Source organism: Acipenser ruthenus, chromosome 2, assembly GCF_902713425.1.
Source record: "Acipenser ruthenus chromosome 2, fAciRut3.2 maternal haplotype, whole genome shotgun sequence".
Classification (NCBI taxonomy): domain Eukaryota; kingdom Metazoa; phylum Chordata; class Actinopteri; order Acipenseriformes; family Acipenseridae; genus Acipenser; species Acipenser ruthenus.
Genome location: NC_081190.1, coordinates 83,043,468 through 83,059,694, shown reverse-complemented (window position 1 = coordinate 83,059,694; position 16,227 = coordinate 83,043,468). Strand labels below are relative to the sequence as shown.

The following is a 16,227-nucleotide window of genomic DNA, read 5'->3' as shown; positions in this document are numbered from 1 at the left end:
TTCAGTCACAATGTAAGTAGCTTTTATTTATGTACTACTTTCCTCACAAGTCAGGTAATGAGTCTGTTAATGTTGTTATTCTCAAGGTTTATCATGTCATTTTTATTGCAATACAAACTAGATAAGAAATCTAAGAAAATGCAGTTTCTTTTTTTTTTGAGATTGCAGCTACAGAAGCTCCACAATGGTGTGTGGAAAACATCTGATAATCATGCATCATTATGTTTATATTAAAATATGCTTTAGAAAGTTAAACAGTTGCTGTTTTTGGACCTTATTTTCTAAAGTTGCAGAGGTAAGTATAGTTTTGCTATGTGGTGATGCAGTGTATCACACTGTCTGGTTGTGTCCAGCAGTAGAAATCAGAAAGTAAAGATAACACTGTGCACCTTTATAGCAGAGTTCATGAGATAATAAACTATATAAAAAATAACTAACAGCATTGTTGTTTGTGTTTCATATCTCTTAAAAGCAAAATAAAACTCACCAGAGGAACACAAAAGACACTTGCTTCAGGCTTTATAGCAGTATTATATTTTCTTTTTGGTTGTGAATGAGTTTACAGAAATAGCTTTGTAAATAGCAAACTTAAAATATTTTAAGTTATGTAATACACAGGACACGAATGTGACATGAATACAGTTATCCTTACAATTAAATATCAGTTTAGGATTCAAGGTTTACTTAATAAATATTCTTTGACAAAAAAGAAAAGTCTCACATTCCTTACAACACAGTGTCCTAATGTTTAGTCACATATTATTATTTTTTTTTATTTGGATTCATACTTATTGAAGTACTTAACATATACAGAAAAAAATCCACATAGAAATAATTATTACAATAAGATGAACTCCATGCATTGTTCCCTGAAATACAGATCAGCGCGAAGGCCAATGGTTGAGTTGTTACCAATGACTAATACACGCAGTCCATCTTAATGCCGTTACAGTATTATATATACTTTTGCAATCAAACGGAAAACACTGATTTTACAGAACAGAGCTAAAACACAGATGCTGCACGTTTTACACAGGCTTATTATAATAGCTTTTTTATGACGTGTATGATGTAGGTTTAGAAATTCAAAGTCTGCGACATCATTTTCCACCATTCCATTAACTCTTCCTTTTCCTCTTCCTTTCGCTCAGTCAGAGACTCCAACTCAAAATCCACCTAATGGAACAAAGAAAAACATCAGATTCCTCAATGACATTTAGGTTACTTTCCTCGTCTGCCGGGTAACCTTGCTCTGCCACTGAAGATTGTGAATTATGATGAATTACAGCCTGTTTCAACTGAAAAAAAATCTGGGTTTTACCAGTTTTAGCACAAAATCTGGCCCAAACAAGAAAATACTGATCTATGTCAAGAAAAGTTATGACTTCATATTTTGTAGATATTTTTGTATGTAATAAATTACTTTTATTTAGAACAATACAAACCTGTATTTTTATAACACAGTAATGTAGTACCAATAAAGGTAAAGTTCATCAACTTTACATTCACAGTGAATAATAGCAGGTGAGCTGCTTTTCTGTCCACCCACCCCGATATTTACTAGGGAAAACTTTACTAAACACATATACATTTCTGTGAATACATAAAATCAACCATGAGATGACTCAAATATACACACACTTTCTATAGTAAAATAGTATTACATACTATTATGTTAGTTGGGTCAATAGTGTGTGGAAATTAAAATGGTTGGGTAATTTTCATGGGGATAATTTAAATAAATGTAAATACAGACAGGCTAGGGCAAACAGAGACAGGTGAACAGAAACTGTCAATTATTATTTTAAACTTCACAGGCTTTCAACTGAATAAACAAGGAAGTAGTTCACTGCAAAGAGGAAGCGATGGATGTTATTCCAGTTGTTTACAAAGTCATTGCTTACCCTTACTGCTGGGCTATAAGGAACTGCCACTTTTTTAATCACAGTGAGGTAGCCTGGGGCAGTGGCAGATATTTTATAGTTACCAGGAGCCAGAATCCTCCAGTAATCACCATCCTTTGCTGTAATGAAAAACAAGGCGAGTATCAACATAAGGTAAATTATAAAAACAAAATTACCTGCAACCACTGCTGCACGTTGATTGAAAGGTTTATTGTGACTAACATAGCACCTATCCATATGTTTTATAAATAACACATATATGTATTTAGCATACACTGTAATGGCATTAAAAAAAAAAAAAAACATAAATACCACTTTCCATACAGAACTAGTGTCAGGACTTCTCTATAAAATAAAATAAATTGAAACTGTTCTGTAACATAACATGTTTTGACATTTTTTTAATAATGTCTGTCTTTACTTGACCTCCAGGTGGCAGCAATGAACAAGTTGTTGAGACCACACAGTCTGTTTTAATAGTCTACTATACGGTACACCCAATAGTTTTCCCTTAACACAATGGGCATATTTAGTGTACGAAAAATGAAGACTTCAGGTAATTTCTTTCCTGCAGCTGCAGTCTTTCCTGATTTTCATGACACAATGTTATTTTTAGAGATCTGGAAACAATGCAATTTGTGATTTAGGCACCTGAAGTGATGTCATGGTTTAATCCCTCCACAGATATGCTAGTATTGGAAATGGGGATTCCCTGCAGGTCTCTGACAAACCCTTTTACTCCTCGATGGATCTGAGGGAAGAAAATAATTGCATTAGAACTGCCTTCTAGTAAGCTACTCATTTGTATACACAGATACCCATATCATAAAAAAAAAAACATTTCATTATTTACAGTCACCCCAACACTTTGCAGTGGGTTCACATACATTATTTATTATAAATAGTACCCCAATTTACTAGTCAAGTATGTTTAGTGTACTCTTTGTTTTATGTGTTTTATGCAATAGGATGACTGTTCATGCTTAGTTGTCCTAAATCCACCACAATTCAGCTATCTGGATAATACAAGCCAACAGGATTTTAAAATATGTATAGTCAAGAGCATGCATTACAAACAAACAGATGGATGTGAAACACAGAAACATTTTTTAGCTGTCTTTAGTATGAGAAGGCTATTTGGACATTAAGAATGGGATGCTTCTACTTTCAAGAACAAAAGTAATATCTGTAACCTACCCTAGTATCCTGGCCTAATTTTTTCTATACGGATAAAACAGTTGTGTCTTATTAAATAACTTAGTGTCACCAAACTCTTGCCTGCTCAATATAATTGACAAGGGAGTTCTTGTTTTGGTCCCAATAGCTCTTCAGAGTATCTTCAGCTGGGAATTTGGCACAGCTCAACTCCACTGTAATCTCAAAACAGTTGCTGCTCAGGTAGTTGAAGTCCTGCATTCCTGAACAAGAAAAGAAGCACAAGTTCCAACCTCTCGATTTCAATTACATTACAAGCTTGAATACCCTGCTTCCAAATACTCGTCTACTGCCAACATTAGCATTCTGCTATGGATACTCTGTAAAACTCTGTAATCAGGTAAACTAAAGTCTACAGCAGTCTCCTGAAAATTATACAGACCATTACTGCTTAACAGCATTTGCTACAGCTTTGTAAACTAAATAAGGTATGAACAGATGCATATTGATCTTTTAATAATGTGCAGGTAAAAAGGCATTTTAATTCAGTTTTTTTTCATAGTATATATCTCTATCTATATGTAGGTATACACAACATTAGTTTAATACTAGAACTGCCACATCAGTCATTTTTTACAGTTTGAGGTTTTAAAATTTAAATTACTCTGCATGTCTGAAAGTTATGCGCTTGTCCGTTTATGATTTTTCCTAAATACATGTATTAAATACCCTAATGGCATTTTAAAGGCAGGATTACGAAAATAAGGAAGTTATAATCCCACCCACCTAGAATCGCCCGAGCACTCATTTTAACTGCCTTTTACAATACATGCTTTTTTATTTTGAATATAACCTTGAATATTCTACTTTATTTTTATATACAAGCCTGTTGTTAGCTCTACTGGACCTGGCAGCCAGTAGAGCAATTATTTCGTTTTGTAAAAGGAATGCACCGGGGGAAATATCAGTAGGAGAGATTTCACCTTGAATCTAGCCACAGCGCTTAGGCTTACGCATTTTGATAAAAAAACTGCAAAGCAGTGGGCTGCTGCAGCTCAACCTGGATTCTGTGCTGCATCAGTAACACACGCAAGAGAAAACATGTAACTTTCATTTTAAATTAAAAACTACTTTAGTTTTTACAGTTTTCTATGTACATATACTTGTTTACACACTCGTTTCTTTGAAAATGTTCATAATATTATAGTTATTCATTTTTTGAAGTAGTGCTTTATATGTATTAAGTTAGAAAAATAAACCCTTTTATGTTTATTTAAATACAGCGTTTCGGCTGTGCAGATGTTTGATATGATGTGCTTGAATAAAACTTTTGAGTTGTATCCGATAGTTTGTCTTTCATTTTAATACTGATGTTGTTTAAAATGTAACCATCATAATGACTGCTGGAGGCGGTTTTAGGTAGGAGTATAACCGCGGCTGTAACAGTGCTAATGGTCTCATGTTGAGTGGTGTTATCTTTAAGGCCCTGTGAAAATCGCACACAACTATTTTATAAATTATGTGTACACGTTATTATTATTTTTTTAAATATTAAATACAAAGATAAATGCACTGACATTAAAATCAACATCAAAGTTTACAATAGCTTGTGAAACAGTGTTGTAATTAACAGCCTGTAGGTAAAGAGTATCTGCAAGGACAGCTTTCAGTTCTAGTACGTCAGATGCATGTTCACCATGTACAGACGTGCTCAAATTTGTTGGTACCCTTACAGCTCATTGAAATAATGCTTCATTCCTCCTGAAAAGTGATGAAATTAAAAGCTATTTTATCATGTATACTTGCATGCCTTTGGTATGTCATAGAATAAAGCAAAGAAGCTGTGAAAAGAGATGAATTATTGCTTATTCTACAAAGATATTCTAAAATGGCCTGGACACATTTGTTGGTACCCCTTAGAAAAGAAAATAAATAATTGGATTATAGTGATATTTCAAACTAATTAGTTTCTTTAATTAGTATCACACATGTCTCCAATCTTGTAATCAGTCATTCAGCCTATTTAAATGGAGAAAAGTAGTCACTGTGCTGTTTGGTATCATTGTGTGCACCACACTGAACATGGACCAGAGAAAGCAAAGGAGAGAGTTGTCTGAGGAGATCAGAAAGAAAATAATAGACAAGCATGGTAAAGGTAAAGGCTACAAGACCATCTCCAAGCAGCTTGATGTTCCTGTGACAACAGTTGCAAATATTATTAAGAAGTTTAAGGTCCATGGAACTGTAGCCAACCTCCCTGGGCATGGCCGCAAGAGGACAAACGACCCCAGAGTGAACAGAAGGATAGTGCGAATGGTAGAAAAACTGCCAAAGATAACTGCCAAAAAGATACAAGTTGAACTCCAAGGTGAAGGTACGTCAGTTTCTGATCGCACCATCCGTCGCTTTTTGAGCGAAAGTGGGCTCCATGGAAGAAGACCCAGGAGGACTCCACTTTTGAAAGAAAAACATAAAAAAGCCAGACTGGAATTTGCTAAAATGCATATTGACAAGCCACAATCCTTCTGGGAGAATGTCCTTTGGACAGATGAGTCAAAACTGGAGCTTTTTGGCAAGTCACATCAGCTCTATGTTCACAGACGACAAAATGAAGCTTTCATAGAAAAGAACACCATACCTACAGTGAAACATGGAGGAGGCTCGGTTATGTTTTGGGGCTGCTTTGCTGCGCCTGGCACAGGGTGCCTTGAATCTGTGCAGGGCACAATGAAATCTCAAGACTATCAAGGCATTATGGAGCAAAACGTACTGCCCAGTGTCAGAAAGCTCTGTGGCCTTCTATGAGTCCTGATCTGAATCCTATCGAACATCTATGGAAAGAGCTGAAACTTGCAGTCTGGAGAAGGCACCCATCAAACCTGAGACAGCTGGAGCAGTTTGCTCAGGAAGAGTGGGCCAAACTACCTGTTAACAGGTGCAGAAGTCTCATTGAGAGCTACAGAAAACGTTTGATTGCAGTGATTGCCTCTAAAGGTTGTGCAACAAAATATTAGGTTAGCGGTCCCATCATTTTTGTCCATGCCATTTTCATTTGTTTTCTTATTTACAATATTATGTTGAATAAAAAATCAAAAGCAAAGTCTGATTTCTATTAAATATGGAATAAACAATGGTGGATGCCAATTACTTTTGTCAGTTTCAAGTTATTTCAGAGAAAATTGTGCATTCTTCATTTTTTGTGGAGGGGTACCAATGTTTAACCCATACTGATCTTGGGCATCAGTCGACTCATCAGTGACCACTGACAAATAACCAGACTGTTTTACCAATTTCATAATCTCCTGCTTGTGATACTCGGAAACTTTAGGTAAGTATTCATGTCTCAGCTGAGCTGATGATGGAATCACTCCACCATTTGCTACACTCAGTCTGAAGAATTTTTACGTAACTTTTGGTTGTCCAATTTTTCAAAAGGGATATTTGCGCAAACAAACGCCTCTGTCAGGTCAAAATGTAATGTGTTTCGTGCTTCACGGTTTTCAGTGGACTTTTGGAACATGGAAGTCACGTTTTTTTTTTCTTTGCAAGTAAAGCAGTCACAGTACTGCTCTGGATTTCTGCCTTTTCTCTTTTAGTGAATACTTGAATCTAAATGCCTGTCAACAGCCGATTCTCGGTAGTGATCTACAGTAACGTTGCAGGACGTACAGAAGAGCTTACCTCCATCGCTGTGTAAAACTCATGCTGGATACTGCTTTACGTAATCTGCTGCAGACACATTTTTAGCCTTTTTAGAGACTAGATTGCATATAGTCACAACATAATCACTTCACAGCACTATGTGCATGGAGAATAGTATATGCAGACACACAACAGAGCTAAACAGTTTCGTTAAAGTGATATTTTTTTTTATAAAATACAAATAATAATTATGAAATAATTTATTTTTATTTCTTAAGAATATTGTAAAAATCACAGTATTGGGCTAATTCCACGATCTCCATGCATCCCGTGAAGTCGCGATTTACACAGAGCCTTAGTTATCTTTCCTGTGCAATAGCAGCCTGCAGTTCTGATTTATTAACTCACCTCCAGGGACACTGTACCAAGCTCCGCCATTGGTAATTCCATCCACAAAGCTGCTGTCATCGTCATTCTTGCGGCATGATGGTCTGTTGGGATCAGACATGATTGGATTGAGACTTGAGTAGGCCTGGGCTATGCTCTTGAAGGTGGCATCATCAGGACAGGCACTGTATTCATGAGTGGAGCCTGTCAAAACAAAGCAGGGCTTTCCTACTCCGCATGGTGGCAACCAATTCACTCATAGCTGTTCTGCAGTCTCCCTGTTTACATCACTAATCCAAGTAACATACATGGCTATTGAAAATAAATAAGATAGGGTAGTTCATCAAGTTGCATAATCATACATTGACAGTTAAATGATATACATTGGTGTGAACAATGTGCTTCTCATGGTGCCCTATCACCTTCCTGTCAACAGAGCTACAACTTTTTGAACATTTCAAAAACACAAGAAAACAATTCTAGTCTTAAATATATATAGCATCAGTCTGTAATGTATATCAGCTGAACAAATTACTTTTGTATCAATATATATTCTTGTTTATTTGCATTAAATTTGTCTGATTACTGTTCCACACACAGATACACCATACACTGCATAGAACACAAATCCCTTCTTGAGATCATGCTCACCTTAAGGCTGGTCCTTTTCAGTTTGGTAGAGAGAGATCAGAGAAGCTCTTGGAGTTCAATATAATTATTGCAAAAAAACTACACCTTACTTTTTAAACAGAATGGTTGCTACTCTCAGTGCACCCAGTATACAGAAAGTTCTAAACAAGCGTAATCTAAATTGTAATCGAATCACTAAGCCACTCAGGAACCCTTTTAGACCCTTGAAGCTAAACTCACCACTACGCGTCTCATCATATGGATAGTTGGCCACAATATCTCCCCCATGCAAATTAGCCGAGAGGACGAATGGAATATCCATGATCCAATGGATGATCGCCTTGGTCTCTGGGGCAAGCTGCAGGAGAAAGTACAGTACATCAGTTAGATTTTTTACCATAATTAAGATTTTACAAAGTAGTTGTGAGACTCAATACATTTGTCCCTTGATATGTAATACTTCTATATAATCAGGGCTTCTGTTTTTCAGGTTTTATTAATTGTATTTTTCGGTGCTTATTTTTAGTTATTTTCAAGTTTTATGTAAATCTGGGTTTTTGGGGGCTTTCATTTTTTATATACTGTATGAAATTAGTGTTTTCAGTTACTTTCCAAAATGCTTGAGCGGTTTTTTTGTGTCAAAATATGTATAGTAACTCGACAGTACTTGCACACTTCTTTCCTTTGCTGTCTTCCACAATGAAATCCCTATGGTCACGGGCACATTCTTCTGGGGTTTTTGTGTGTAGGCATTTTTGTACATTTCGCTACAATTTTGTTTTAAATCCTCCGTATATCTTAACTGTAATACAGCTTTAAATCCTGCTAACAAGCCTCCATCCTGATTGTAATCTCGTTTTAAATCTCGCAAGCGGAGTCTCCAACAGAAAGGTAGGAATGTGCTGTCACTCAGTAGTTGGGGCAGGTTTAAAGTATTCAGAACAAATTAATGACAGATACAGGTCAGGAAGGCGGGACATTGCCCAGCAGCACTGGGAAATGTGTTTATTATTATTTTTGTAGTAGGTTTTACTTATTTTTTTAAATGTGAAAAGGGTAAAGTCAACATGAATAGATTAACCATTTCCACAGTTTTTCCAGTGTTTTCCGGTGTTTATTGGCTATCCACCAATGTAATTTGTTTTGTATCAGGGGTGTCTTATCAAGTTTTATTGGTTAAAACCGAAGGACTACAGAGCTACTGTGGTACCAATAATTCTTAAATTTAATAAGACTGGCTAGAATTCCCAAAGCTAGTTACTTATTTTATTGGTAGCTCATGTATATTATACACCTCCACCAATCAAGTTCCAAATAGAGTGGTCATTATCCATAACAGGAGTCTTAACATTCGCTTTAACGGTTCCATTATTTTCCATGTACAGTAACGTGCATTGCTATTTGTCTTCAGTTTTTCAATGTAATATAAACACTATACACAGCATGAATATCTTACCTTGGAGTTCTGATCCACAACTTTCTTCATGTTCTTTATAAGGTGATTATTTGCTCCTCCATCCTTTTCATTCATATAGACGATCCTATCCAGATCAGGGAAGTTCCTGTTGAGGTCTATTCCTTGGGCATTGCTGCGCCCAACAAACCAGTCCTTGAGGTCTCCAGGCTGCATGGAGTAGAGAATGGACAAGTATCCATTGGAAATCAGAAATTCTTTTGAAGTAATTGCCAGCCAAAAGGTTTATAGCATGGAGCGCAAACTATATACTGTATTATAGGATCCAACAGTGTTTTAGTAAATAATATAACTTAAGCAAATGAGCAGACTATTGCTATCTTCTTGCTGGTAGATGGTATATTTCTCAAATATTTGAAAAATGACCTGCAATATATCTAAGATATAATCTTTGTTTTGTCAGTTGAATATAAAAAAACAGTAACATATTAAGATATTATTTAAAAGGTATATATTTTATCTACGTTATTATAAATATATCTTAATATCAAGAAATGATTTTGTAAAATATATACTGCTCTATGTGGTTTACTACTGTAGTGGAAAACTGAAATTCCCAAACTGAAACACAAGGTGGCGATATAGAAAAAGGGATTTCAATTACAAAACTAAAACATGCTTACTGGTAGTTTTTTTTCATCTTGGAGATAGTCTGTTTACAGCAACTATCAAACAGTATTGTTTAGATATTCTTTAAACCAGGTTTAATTCATTAATGTTAAAACCACCCACACTTATGCACAGTGCAGCTGATAGCTCTTTGCAAGGGGTCTGGTGAAAAAAAATAAAAAAGGCATTACACCTTCTTGATCATTTTTAGCCCTTCAGAAATACCAGTAAACTTGGTTAGTATTTAATCCCTATCTATGTCTATGCCGTACAGTGTAAAATAAAAAAAAATAAAAAGTATAGCTGCATTCAAGGTATGCTACCAGAGTGTAAGGCTTAGGATGGCTCAATTGGATAAACCAGTCTTATTTAGGCATACAAAATTAATACTTTTATGAGCAATGTGTTTTGATCAAAAATAAAAAATGCATTTAGATGGATTTTATGTTTGTTTTGCAATTCTGTTTATTGAAGATTTCTCATGCACTATATTCAAGTTTTGCCCTGTACTACCCTTCACAAGTTCAACACAAGCTCCCCTGCATCTTATAGATGCCAGCACAAAATACAATAGCATAACACATGCCCAAGCAGAGATTCAGCAAATTTGGGCAAGCAGAATGTTCCAAAGATAACCAAGCACCACCAATTACAAATCAGACCGTACTATTAGCTAGATAAGTATACTTGTAAATTTCTGCTAAGGAATGTCCACACGTAAATGTTGAGCAGTGTGTTATGAAGGAACAGATGGATGTACGGATGTCATTTCAGAGGATATGTCATTTCAGAGGATAGGTATCCCCCTCTGTGAGGGGGGTCAAACCAGATGCATCTTGAAGGCACTCATTTGACTAGGGGCTCAGTACATCAACTTTACCTACTAGTGTGGAATTATGTTTATTTTGTAAATAGAACAACCTGCTTTTCACGCTCATTACCTGAGAGGCTGCTTTCTCAAAGCCATCTGGGTTCATTGAGGGCATGAGGTGGATGCGTGTGCTGTGGATCAGGTTGATGATGGTCTCATTGCCCTTCTGGTACTCATTACACAGGTACTGTGCCAGGAAAATAACCAGCTCCCTGCCCACCGCCTCATTCCCGTGCATGTTTCCAATGTACTTGAACTCAGGCTCTCCTGCAAGAGACAATAAACACATACAATATTACTTATAATTACTTAAAAGCAAAATACTCTGGGTACTTGACTGTATTTTTTATATGCTTTCATATAATAGTCATTGGGCAATATTGAGTCCAGTGCCATAGAGATGCTTTATTATCCCCTCATCATCCCAAACATTAATTGCTTTTCATTGATTTTCAGTGGTGTAACAGGCTGCTGACGTATGGGTGCGTGCATTCGCCGCTGACTGACAGGCAGGAGACAGAGACAGAGGACGAAACTGATACGCCCCGCAGACTAATAGGATTTATTTACATATACAGGAACCTCATGTGACGCTACCAGCAATGGTGGCTGTGGTGGTTCTGGTCTCCTTGACTCCTCCGCCATAGAAACCTATCGCTTCTCTCCTTCCTCGCTCTCAGGGACAGCAGTAGGGATGGGAAGTCGATCCCAGAAGAATCGATTCCCGATTAAATGTTACTTGTTACGGAATGTTGCGAATCTACTGTGCATGCGATCATAAGCGCCGTCGAGACTCTCACGTGAATCATGTGATTCAAGGGAGGGTGCATTTCCACAACAAGAACAGCAGCAGCAGCAGTAATTTCGAAAATGTCAGCTGTGTCAGCCGTGTGGCGTTACTTTTCGTTTGTTGACGAAACGCATAAGTAGGTGAAATGTGGCATTTGCAGAAAAGAAATTGCATACAACAAAACAACATCGCCGATGTGGAAACACCTTGGAATCTTCCATCCGACAGAAAAATCTGCATGTTTAAAATCAAACCCGCAGGTATGTCTCTCTCCGAGTGGTCAAATTAAAATTAAAATATGTAATTCACCAAATATCTAATAAGTAATAACACTGTACCAATGTAATTATAATTTTTAACGGCAAACATAAATGTTTTTTTATGGACACAGGGGAGACCATGCACGGACAGAAACTGTGATGTGATACTGTTTTCCAAGGCTACTATGTAGCAGTGGCCTGTCGGCAGACAAACAGGGTATGCAGAGAACTTGTCTTTAGCTAAAAGTAAGTTAATCAGATTTTGCTGAGGTGTTTTGCATCAGTATTAACTAGGATTTAATGATTTAATTAATTAATAAAGTAGTTATTTTTGTGTGAATTGTGATTATTTACTGGTTATTATTTTAATATTTTTACTGCTATTTATTTCAATATATTAATATGTAGGTATCCTAAAGTATTTGATTAACATGCAGGTACCACAAAATATTCAGAACCTTCAGTTTTTATTTCTTCTGTTTATGTATATAGTTCATTTTTATCACTTAATTCTTGGATTGTTCATGCTGTATTAATCCAGCAATAATACATTCTAAAATAAAATAAATAGTTTGTAAGAACTGTTTGTTTGTTTTTTTGGGGGGGTGGTTGGAATCAGAATTGAAATCAGAATCGATTCCATCAATTCCTAGATCAGGAATTGATTCTGGAATCGACTCCAAAAACCTTGGAATTGGCCATCGCTAGACAGCAGCTCCTCCTTCTTTGGCCCTCGGGACTGTAGCTCCTCCTCTGGCTCTTCAGACAGGCAGGCAGCCACTCACTCCTACTCTGGCCTTTGCGGATGGTAGCGCCTCCTACTTTAGCCTTTGAGGATGGTAGCTCCTCCTACTTTAGCCTTTGAGGATGGTAGCCCCTCCTACTTTAGCCTTTGATGATGGTAGCTCCTCACACTTTAGCCTTTGAGGATGGTAGCTCCTCCCCCTCCGGCTTTCAGGGCTCCAGTTCCTCCCTCTGTGGCTTTTCACCCATGTCTCCGTTGGTTCCCCTCTGGCTCCCTCAGCAGTGCCTCCGGTGGCTGCTGAGCGTCACCTGCGGGCTTGGCCTTGTCCCGCCCCAAAAAAATGTCAGTGGTTGGGGGCATCAGCTCTTTCCCCAGGGGTCGTACCTCCTGGAATCACAATTTCCTCCTGATATCCCGCCTTGCCTCGGCGAAACGCAGCCAATCCCACTCTGACAGCATATGTGACAGGCTGCTGGCTCGTGGGTGTGTGCATTCGCTGTTGAGTGACAGGCAGGGGATCGAGACACACACAGCAGACAGACTCTCCCAATAAACACACACTATTTACAATATACATTGACACAAAAAAACATCTTCATGTGCAAGGCTCCTGCCCTGCCACAAATGGGTTATATTTTTATTATATCACCAAACCAGCTCAGCTCCGTGATACATTTCTGAAATGCTGTTTTGTATAATATAGTTTTTACTGACTATATTTCATAGTATTTTTGTTACCTTTTCCTATTTAAGGCACTGCTATTAAAAAAAGGCCTCTGCATGCCAAGTACTTCTTGATCAAGTTTACAGCAGAATTTACCAGCCATTCAGTCTACACAAGCTTTAAAGTACAGTTACGGCCAAAAGTTTTGCATCACTTAGACTTTTAGGATTGAGACATAATTAATAATATATATATATATATATATACACACAGTACATACTGGTTATTTAAGAAATATCATCAGCAATGAGCAACATGCCTTAAAACGCTGTGGATTCATTTCAGTACTGTGCACTCTGGTTAGGATAGAATGTGTTTTCAATCATATATCAGTAAAACTAATTGGGTGAAAAAACGGATTTAACAATATTCTAATATACAATGTACGAAAGACACTCCAAATAAAGAAAGCGGCAGGATCTTTTTAATAGATCTAAACAGTGGCTGATCTAAACATCACAGCTTTAAAACTATATTAATCCAGCTGGGGTTTTCCCACTGGGGTTATGTATTGACCCATTTATTAACATCATTATATAAAATAAAAATAAGACATATTTTAGTGCAGTGAGATTAAGATCCACCACAGTACAGATTATTAAAATAATGTGGAACCCAGCAGACACGCTGTCGCACAAATAAGCAAAGAAAGAAAAATATATAAAAAATGTGATTTTTTTAATTTGACCATGAAGACTGGATTATCACAATATATTTTAAAATACAAAAATAAAACACCTGAGTGGTGAAAACAATGCACACATATACATAAATAGGAGGCTGTGTGGTCCAGTGGTTAAAGAAAAGGGCTTGTAACCAGAAGGTCCCCAGTTCAAATCCCATCTCAGCCACTGTGCCCTGAGCAAGTCACTTAACCTCCTTGTGCGCTGTCTTTCAGGTGAGACTTAATTGTAAGTGACTTTGCAGCTGATGCATAGTTCACACACCCTGGTCTCTGTAAGTCACCTTGGCTAAAGGTGTCTGCTAAATAAACAAATAAATAGTATAAATAGTGTTTTGTGAGCCAAAATATATTTGGAGTTGGAGACATTCATTTTGTAAATTCATATTTACAGTCTTGCTTTTTTAGTGTAACAGCTCCTAGAAAAAGCTGACTTTACAGTAGTCAGACTGTAGTAGACAGACCTTACCATCCAGTCAGCAGTAATATAATTAGTATTACATGATTAACACAGGATTTTGGCCATCATAGATTATATTCTCTCCCACATATCATATTTTATCCTGAAAAGATGAAAATGCTAGTATTGTACAATTCCCTGCATTATGTCTAAAACCAATAGAGACAGTGAAATTATACCTGATTCTTCACTGCCACAGTTTCTAAGGTGCTGTCTCAGATCCTTGTCTCAAAGTATCTACCCCCATACTATAAATCCCTGTGCTCTGACTGGAATTCAATAATAGAAGCAATGAACTGAACCACATGTCATGTATTTGCTATCACAGATATCAGTCTTATCCAAAGGTGATTAAACTCCTTTCAACTTGAAGCAAAATTAATTCTCAAAGCAAAACTCTGACAAAGTAAAGTACACAACAGAATTCACAAACTATAGTACACAACAGAATTCACTTATCGTACTAACTACGTGCTCTTAATGGACATTACATTTATAAGCAAATATTTTTACCATAAGTTAACTGCTCTTAATCGAATTCGCTCTTAAATGTAAATATTTACTGTATTCCTTACTTTGCTCTTATTTGAATTTGATCTTATTTTCTGCTGATTTTACTGTACAGTTGTCCGGGGTTATACTGCCCCCCTTCATAATGCCACCCTCCCATACCGCCAGCTATTCTCTCTGAATAAATGTCACCAATATAAAAACAGTGCTATTTGTACCTGTTATATCGCCACTCCGCTGTCCACCACCTGCGAACTTCCCAAGCCAAGCAAACGTAAATATAAGCATTGTAGTTTCCCCCATTGTAGCACCAGCGAAATAATCATGGCCAATTAAAACAACAACGTTATGCAGTTAACTTTTGACTCGCTTTCCTAATTAATTCTTAACTGTTCATACCTTTGTGTCCAATATTCCTGCTCCTAAAGCAAAACAGAAAGTACAAAATGGCTAGTCGACCCTACATTTACATTTAGAGTCGACCCTACATTTTAAATTTAACCAACACAAAAGAAAAAAATCTGCATGTGTGCATCTGAAAATCAGAAAGCAAGTCAGCAAGACATCGCAAATGTTTTCTCTCCTATGTGAGGCATATACTGTTAATCGAAGGACAATTGGAGACATTATAATGGATAAAAACAAATGGCTTACCTTGATGGAACAGGTCGATTTGTTTAACCTGAAAAAGGCTTGACGCAGTCTAAAATAAGTGACTTTTATAAACCAGAGTAAATGTTAAAAAAAAGTTGTGCCACAAACGTATAGTATAGAAAGTATATATATAAAAAAAAAATCGTATGCTTTTGTTTTTATGGAATTGTTGTTTGGGTGATTTGACACTAAATGAATGTTGATTTTTTATTTGTATTTTTTTTTTAAGTATAAACTGTAACCAGATGGGAAAAGATGATCAAACGTCACTAGTAAACTTACTGTTGTGTTAAGAACTAGTACTGTAGTTTTAAAAAAGACTAATGTTTTATTAAAATGGCCTGGAGATACTGTAATTGTATAACTAAAAAAATAAAACGTTTGGATTTATTGCAAACATAGAAGGTTGTGTGTGTGTAATTTTTTTTATTGACCCTCACTATAACGCCACCCTCGCTTATTGCCAGTTTTTGCCCATGGCCCTTACCTGGTGGTATAAAGAGGGTCGACTGTACTTTATAACTGCCCTTATCTGTAATGTGATTTTCTGTTATGAGATATTCCAGGTTTGTGTCTGCGGCTGGAGCAAGGCGACAACAGTCAGGGGTTTGAAGATTCATCAAGGGAGAATGAAATGCTTGAGGGAGAAGGGACAAGGGCCTCGCATTGATCAGTACTTCTTACGAAGTCAGTCAAGTCAGTCGAATGAAATCCAGCGACAGGAAGCAAA

At 36.8% G+C, this 16,227-nt stretch overlaps 1 protein-coding gene across 1 annotated transcript in view; it reads right to left on the bottom strand.

The window, feature by feature from the left end:
* Positions 1-518: 518 nt before the first annotated feature.
* Positions 519-16,227, bottom strand: part of cpe (carboxypeptidase E) — a 38,284-nt gene continuing 22,575 nt past the window's right edge. Inside the window, exons 2-9 of the mRNA XM_059002648.1 lie at positions 10,743-10,939; positions 9,175-9,342; positions 7,959-8,076; positions 7,110-7,292; positions 3,183-3,322; positions 2,556-2,655; positions 1,905-2,023; positions 519-1,176 (exon numbers count right to left, since the gene is read on the bottom strand). Of these exons, the coding sequence (XP_058858631.1) occupies positions 1,078-1,176; positions 1,905-2,023; positions 2,556-2,655; positions 3,183-3,322; positions 7,110-7,292; positions 7,959-8,076; positions 9,175-9,342; positions 10,743-10,939 (1,124 nt within the window). The 3' untranslated portion in view covers positions 519-1,077. The remainder of the gene's footprint in view (positions 1,177-1,904; positions 2,024-2,555; positions 2,656-3,182; positions 3,323-7,109; positions 7,293-7,958; positions 8,077-9,174; positions 9,343-10,742; positions 10,940-16,227) is intronic.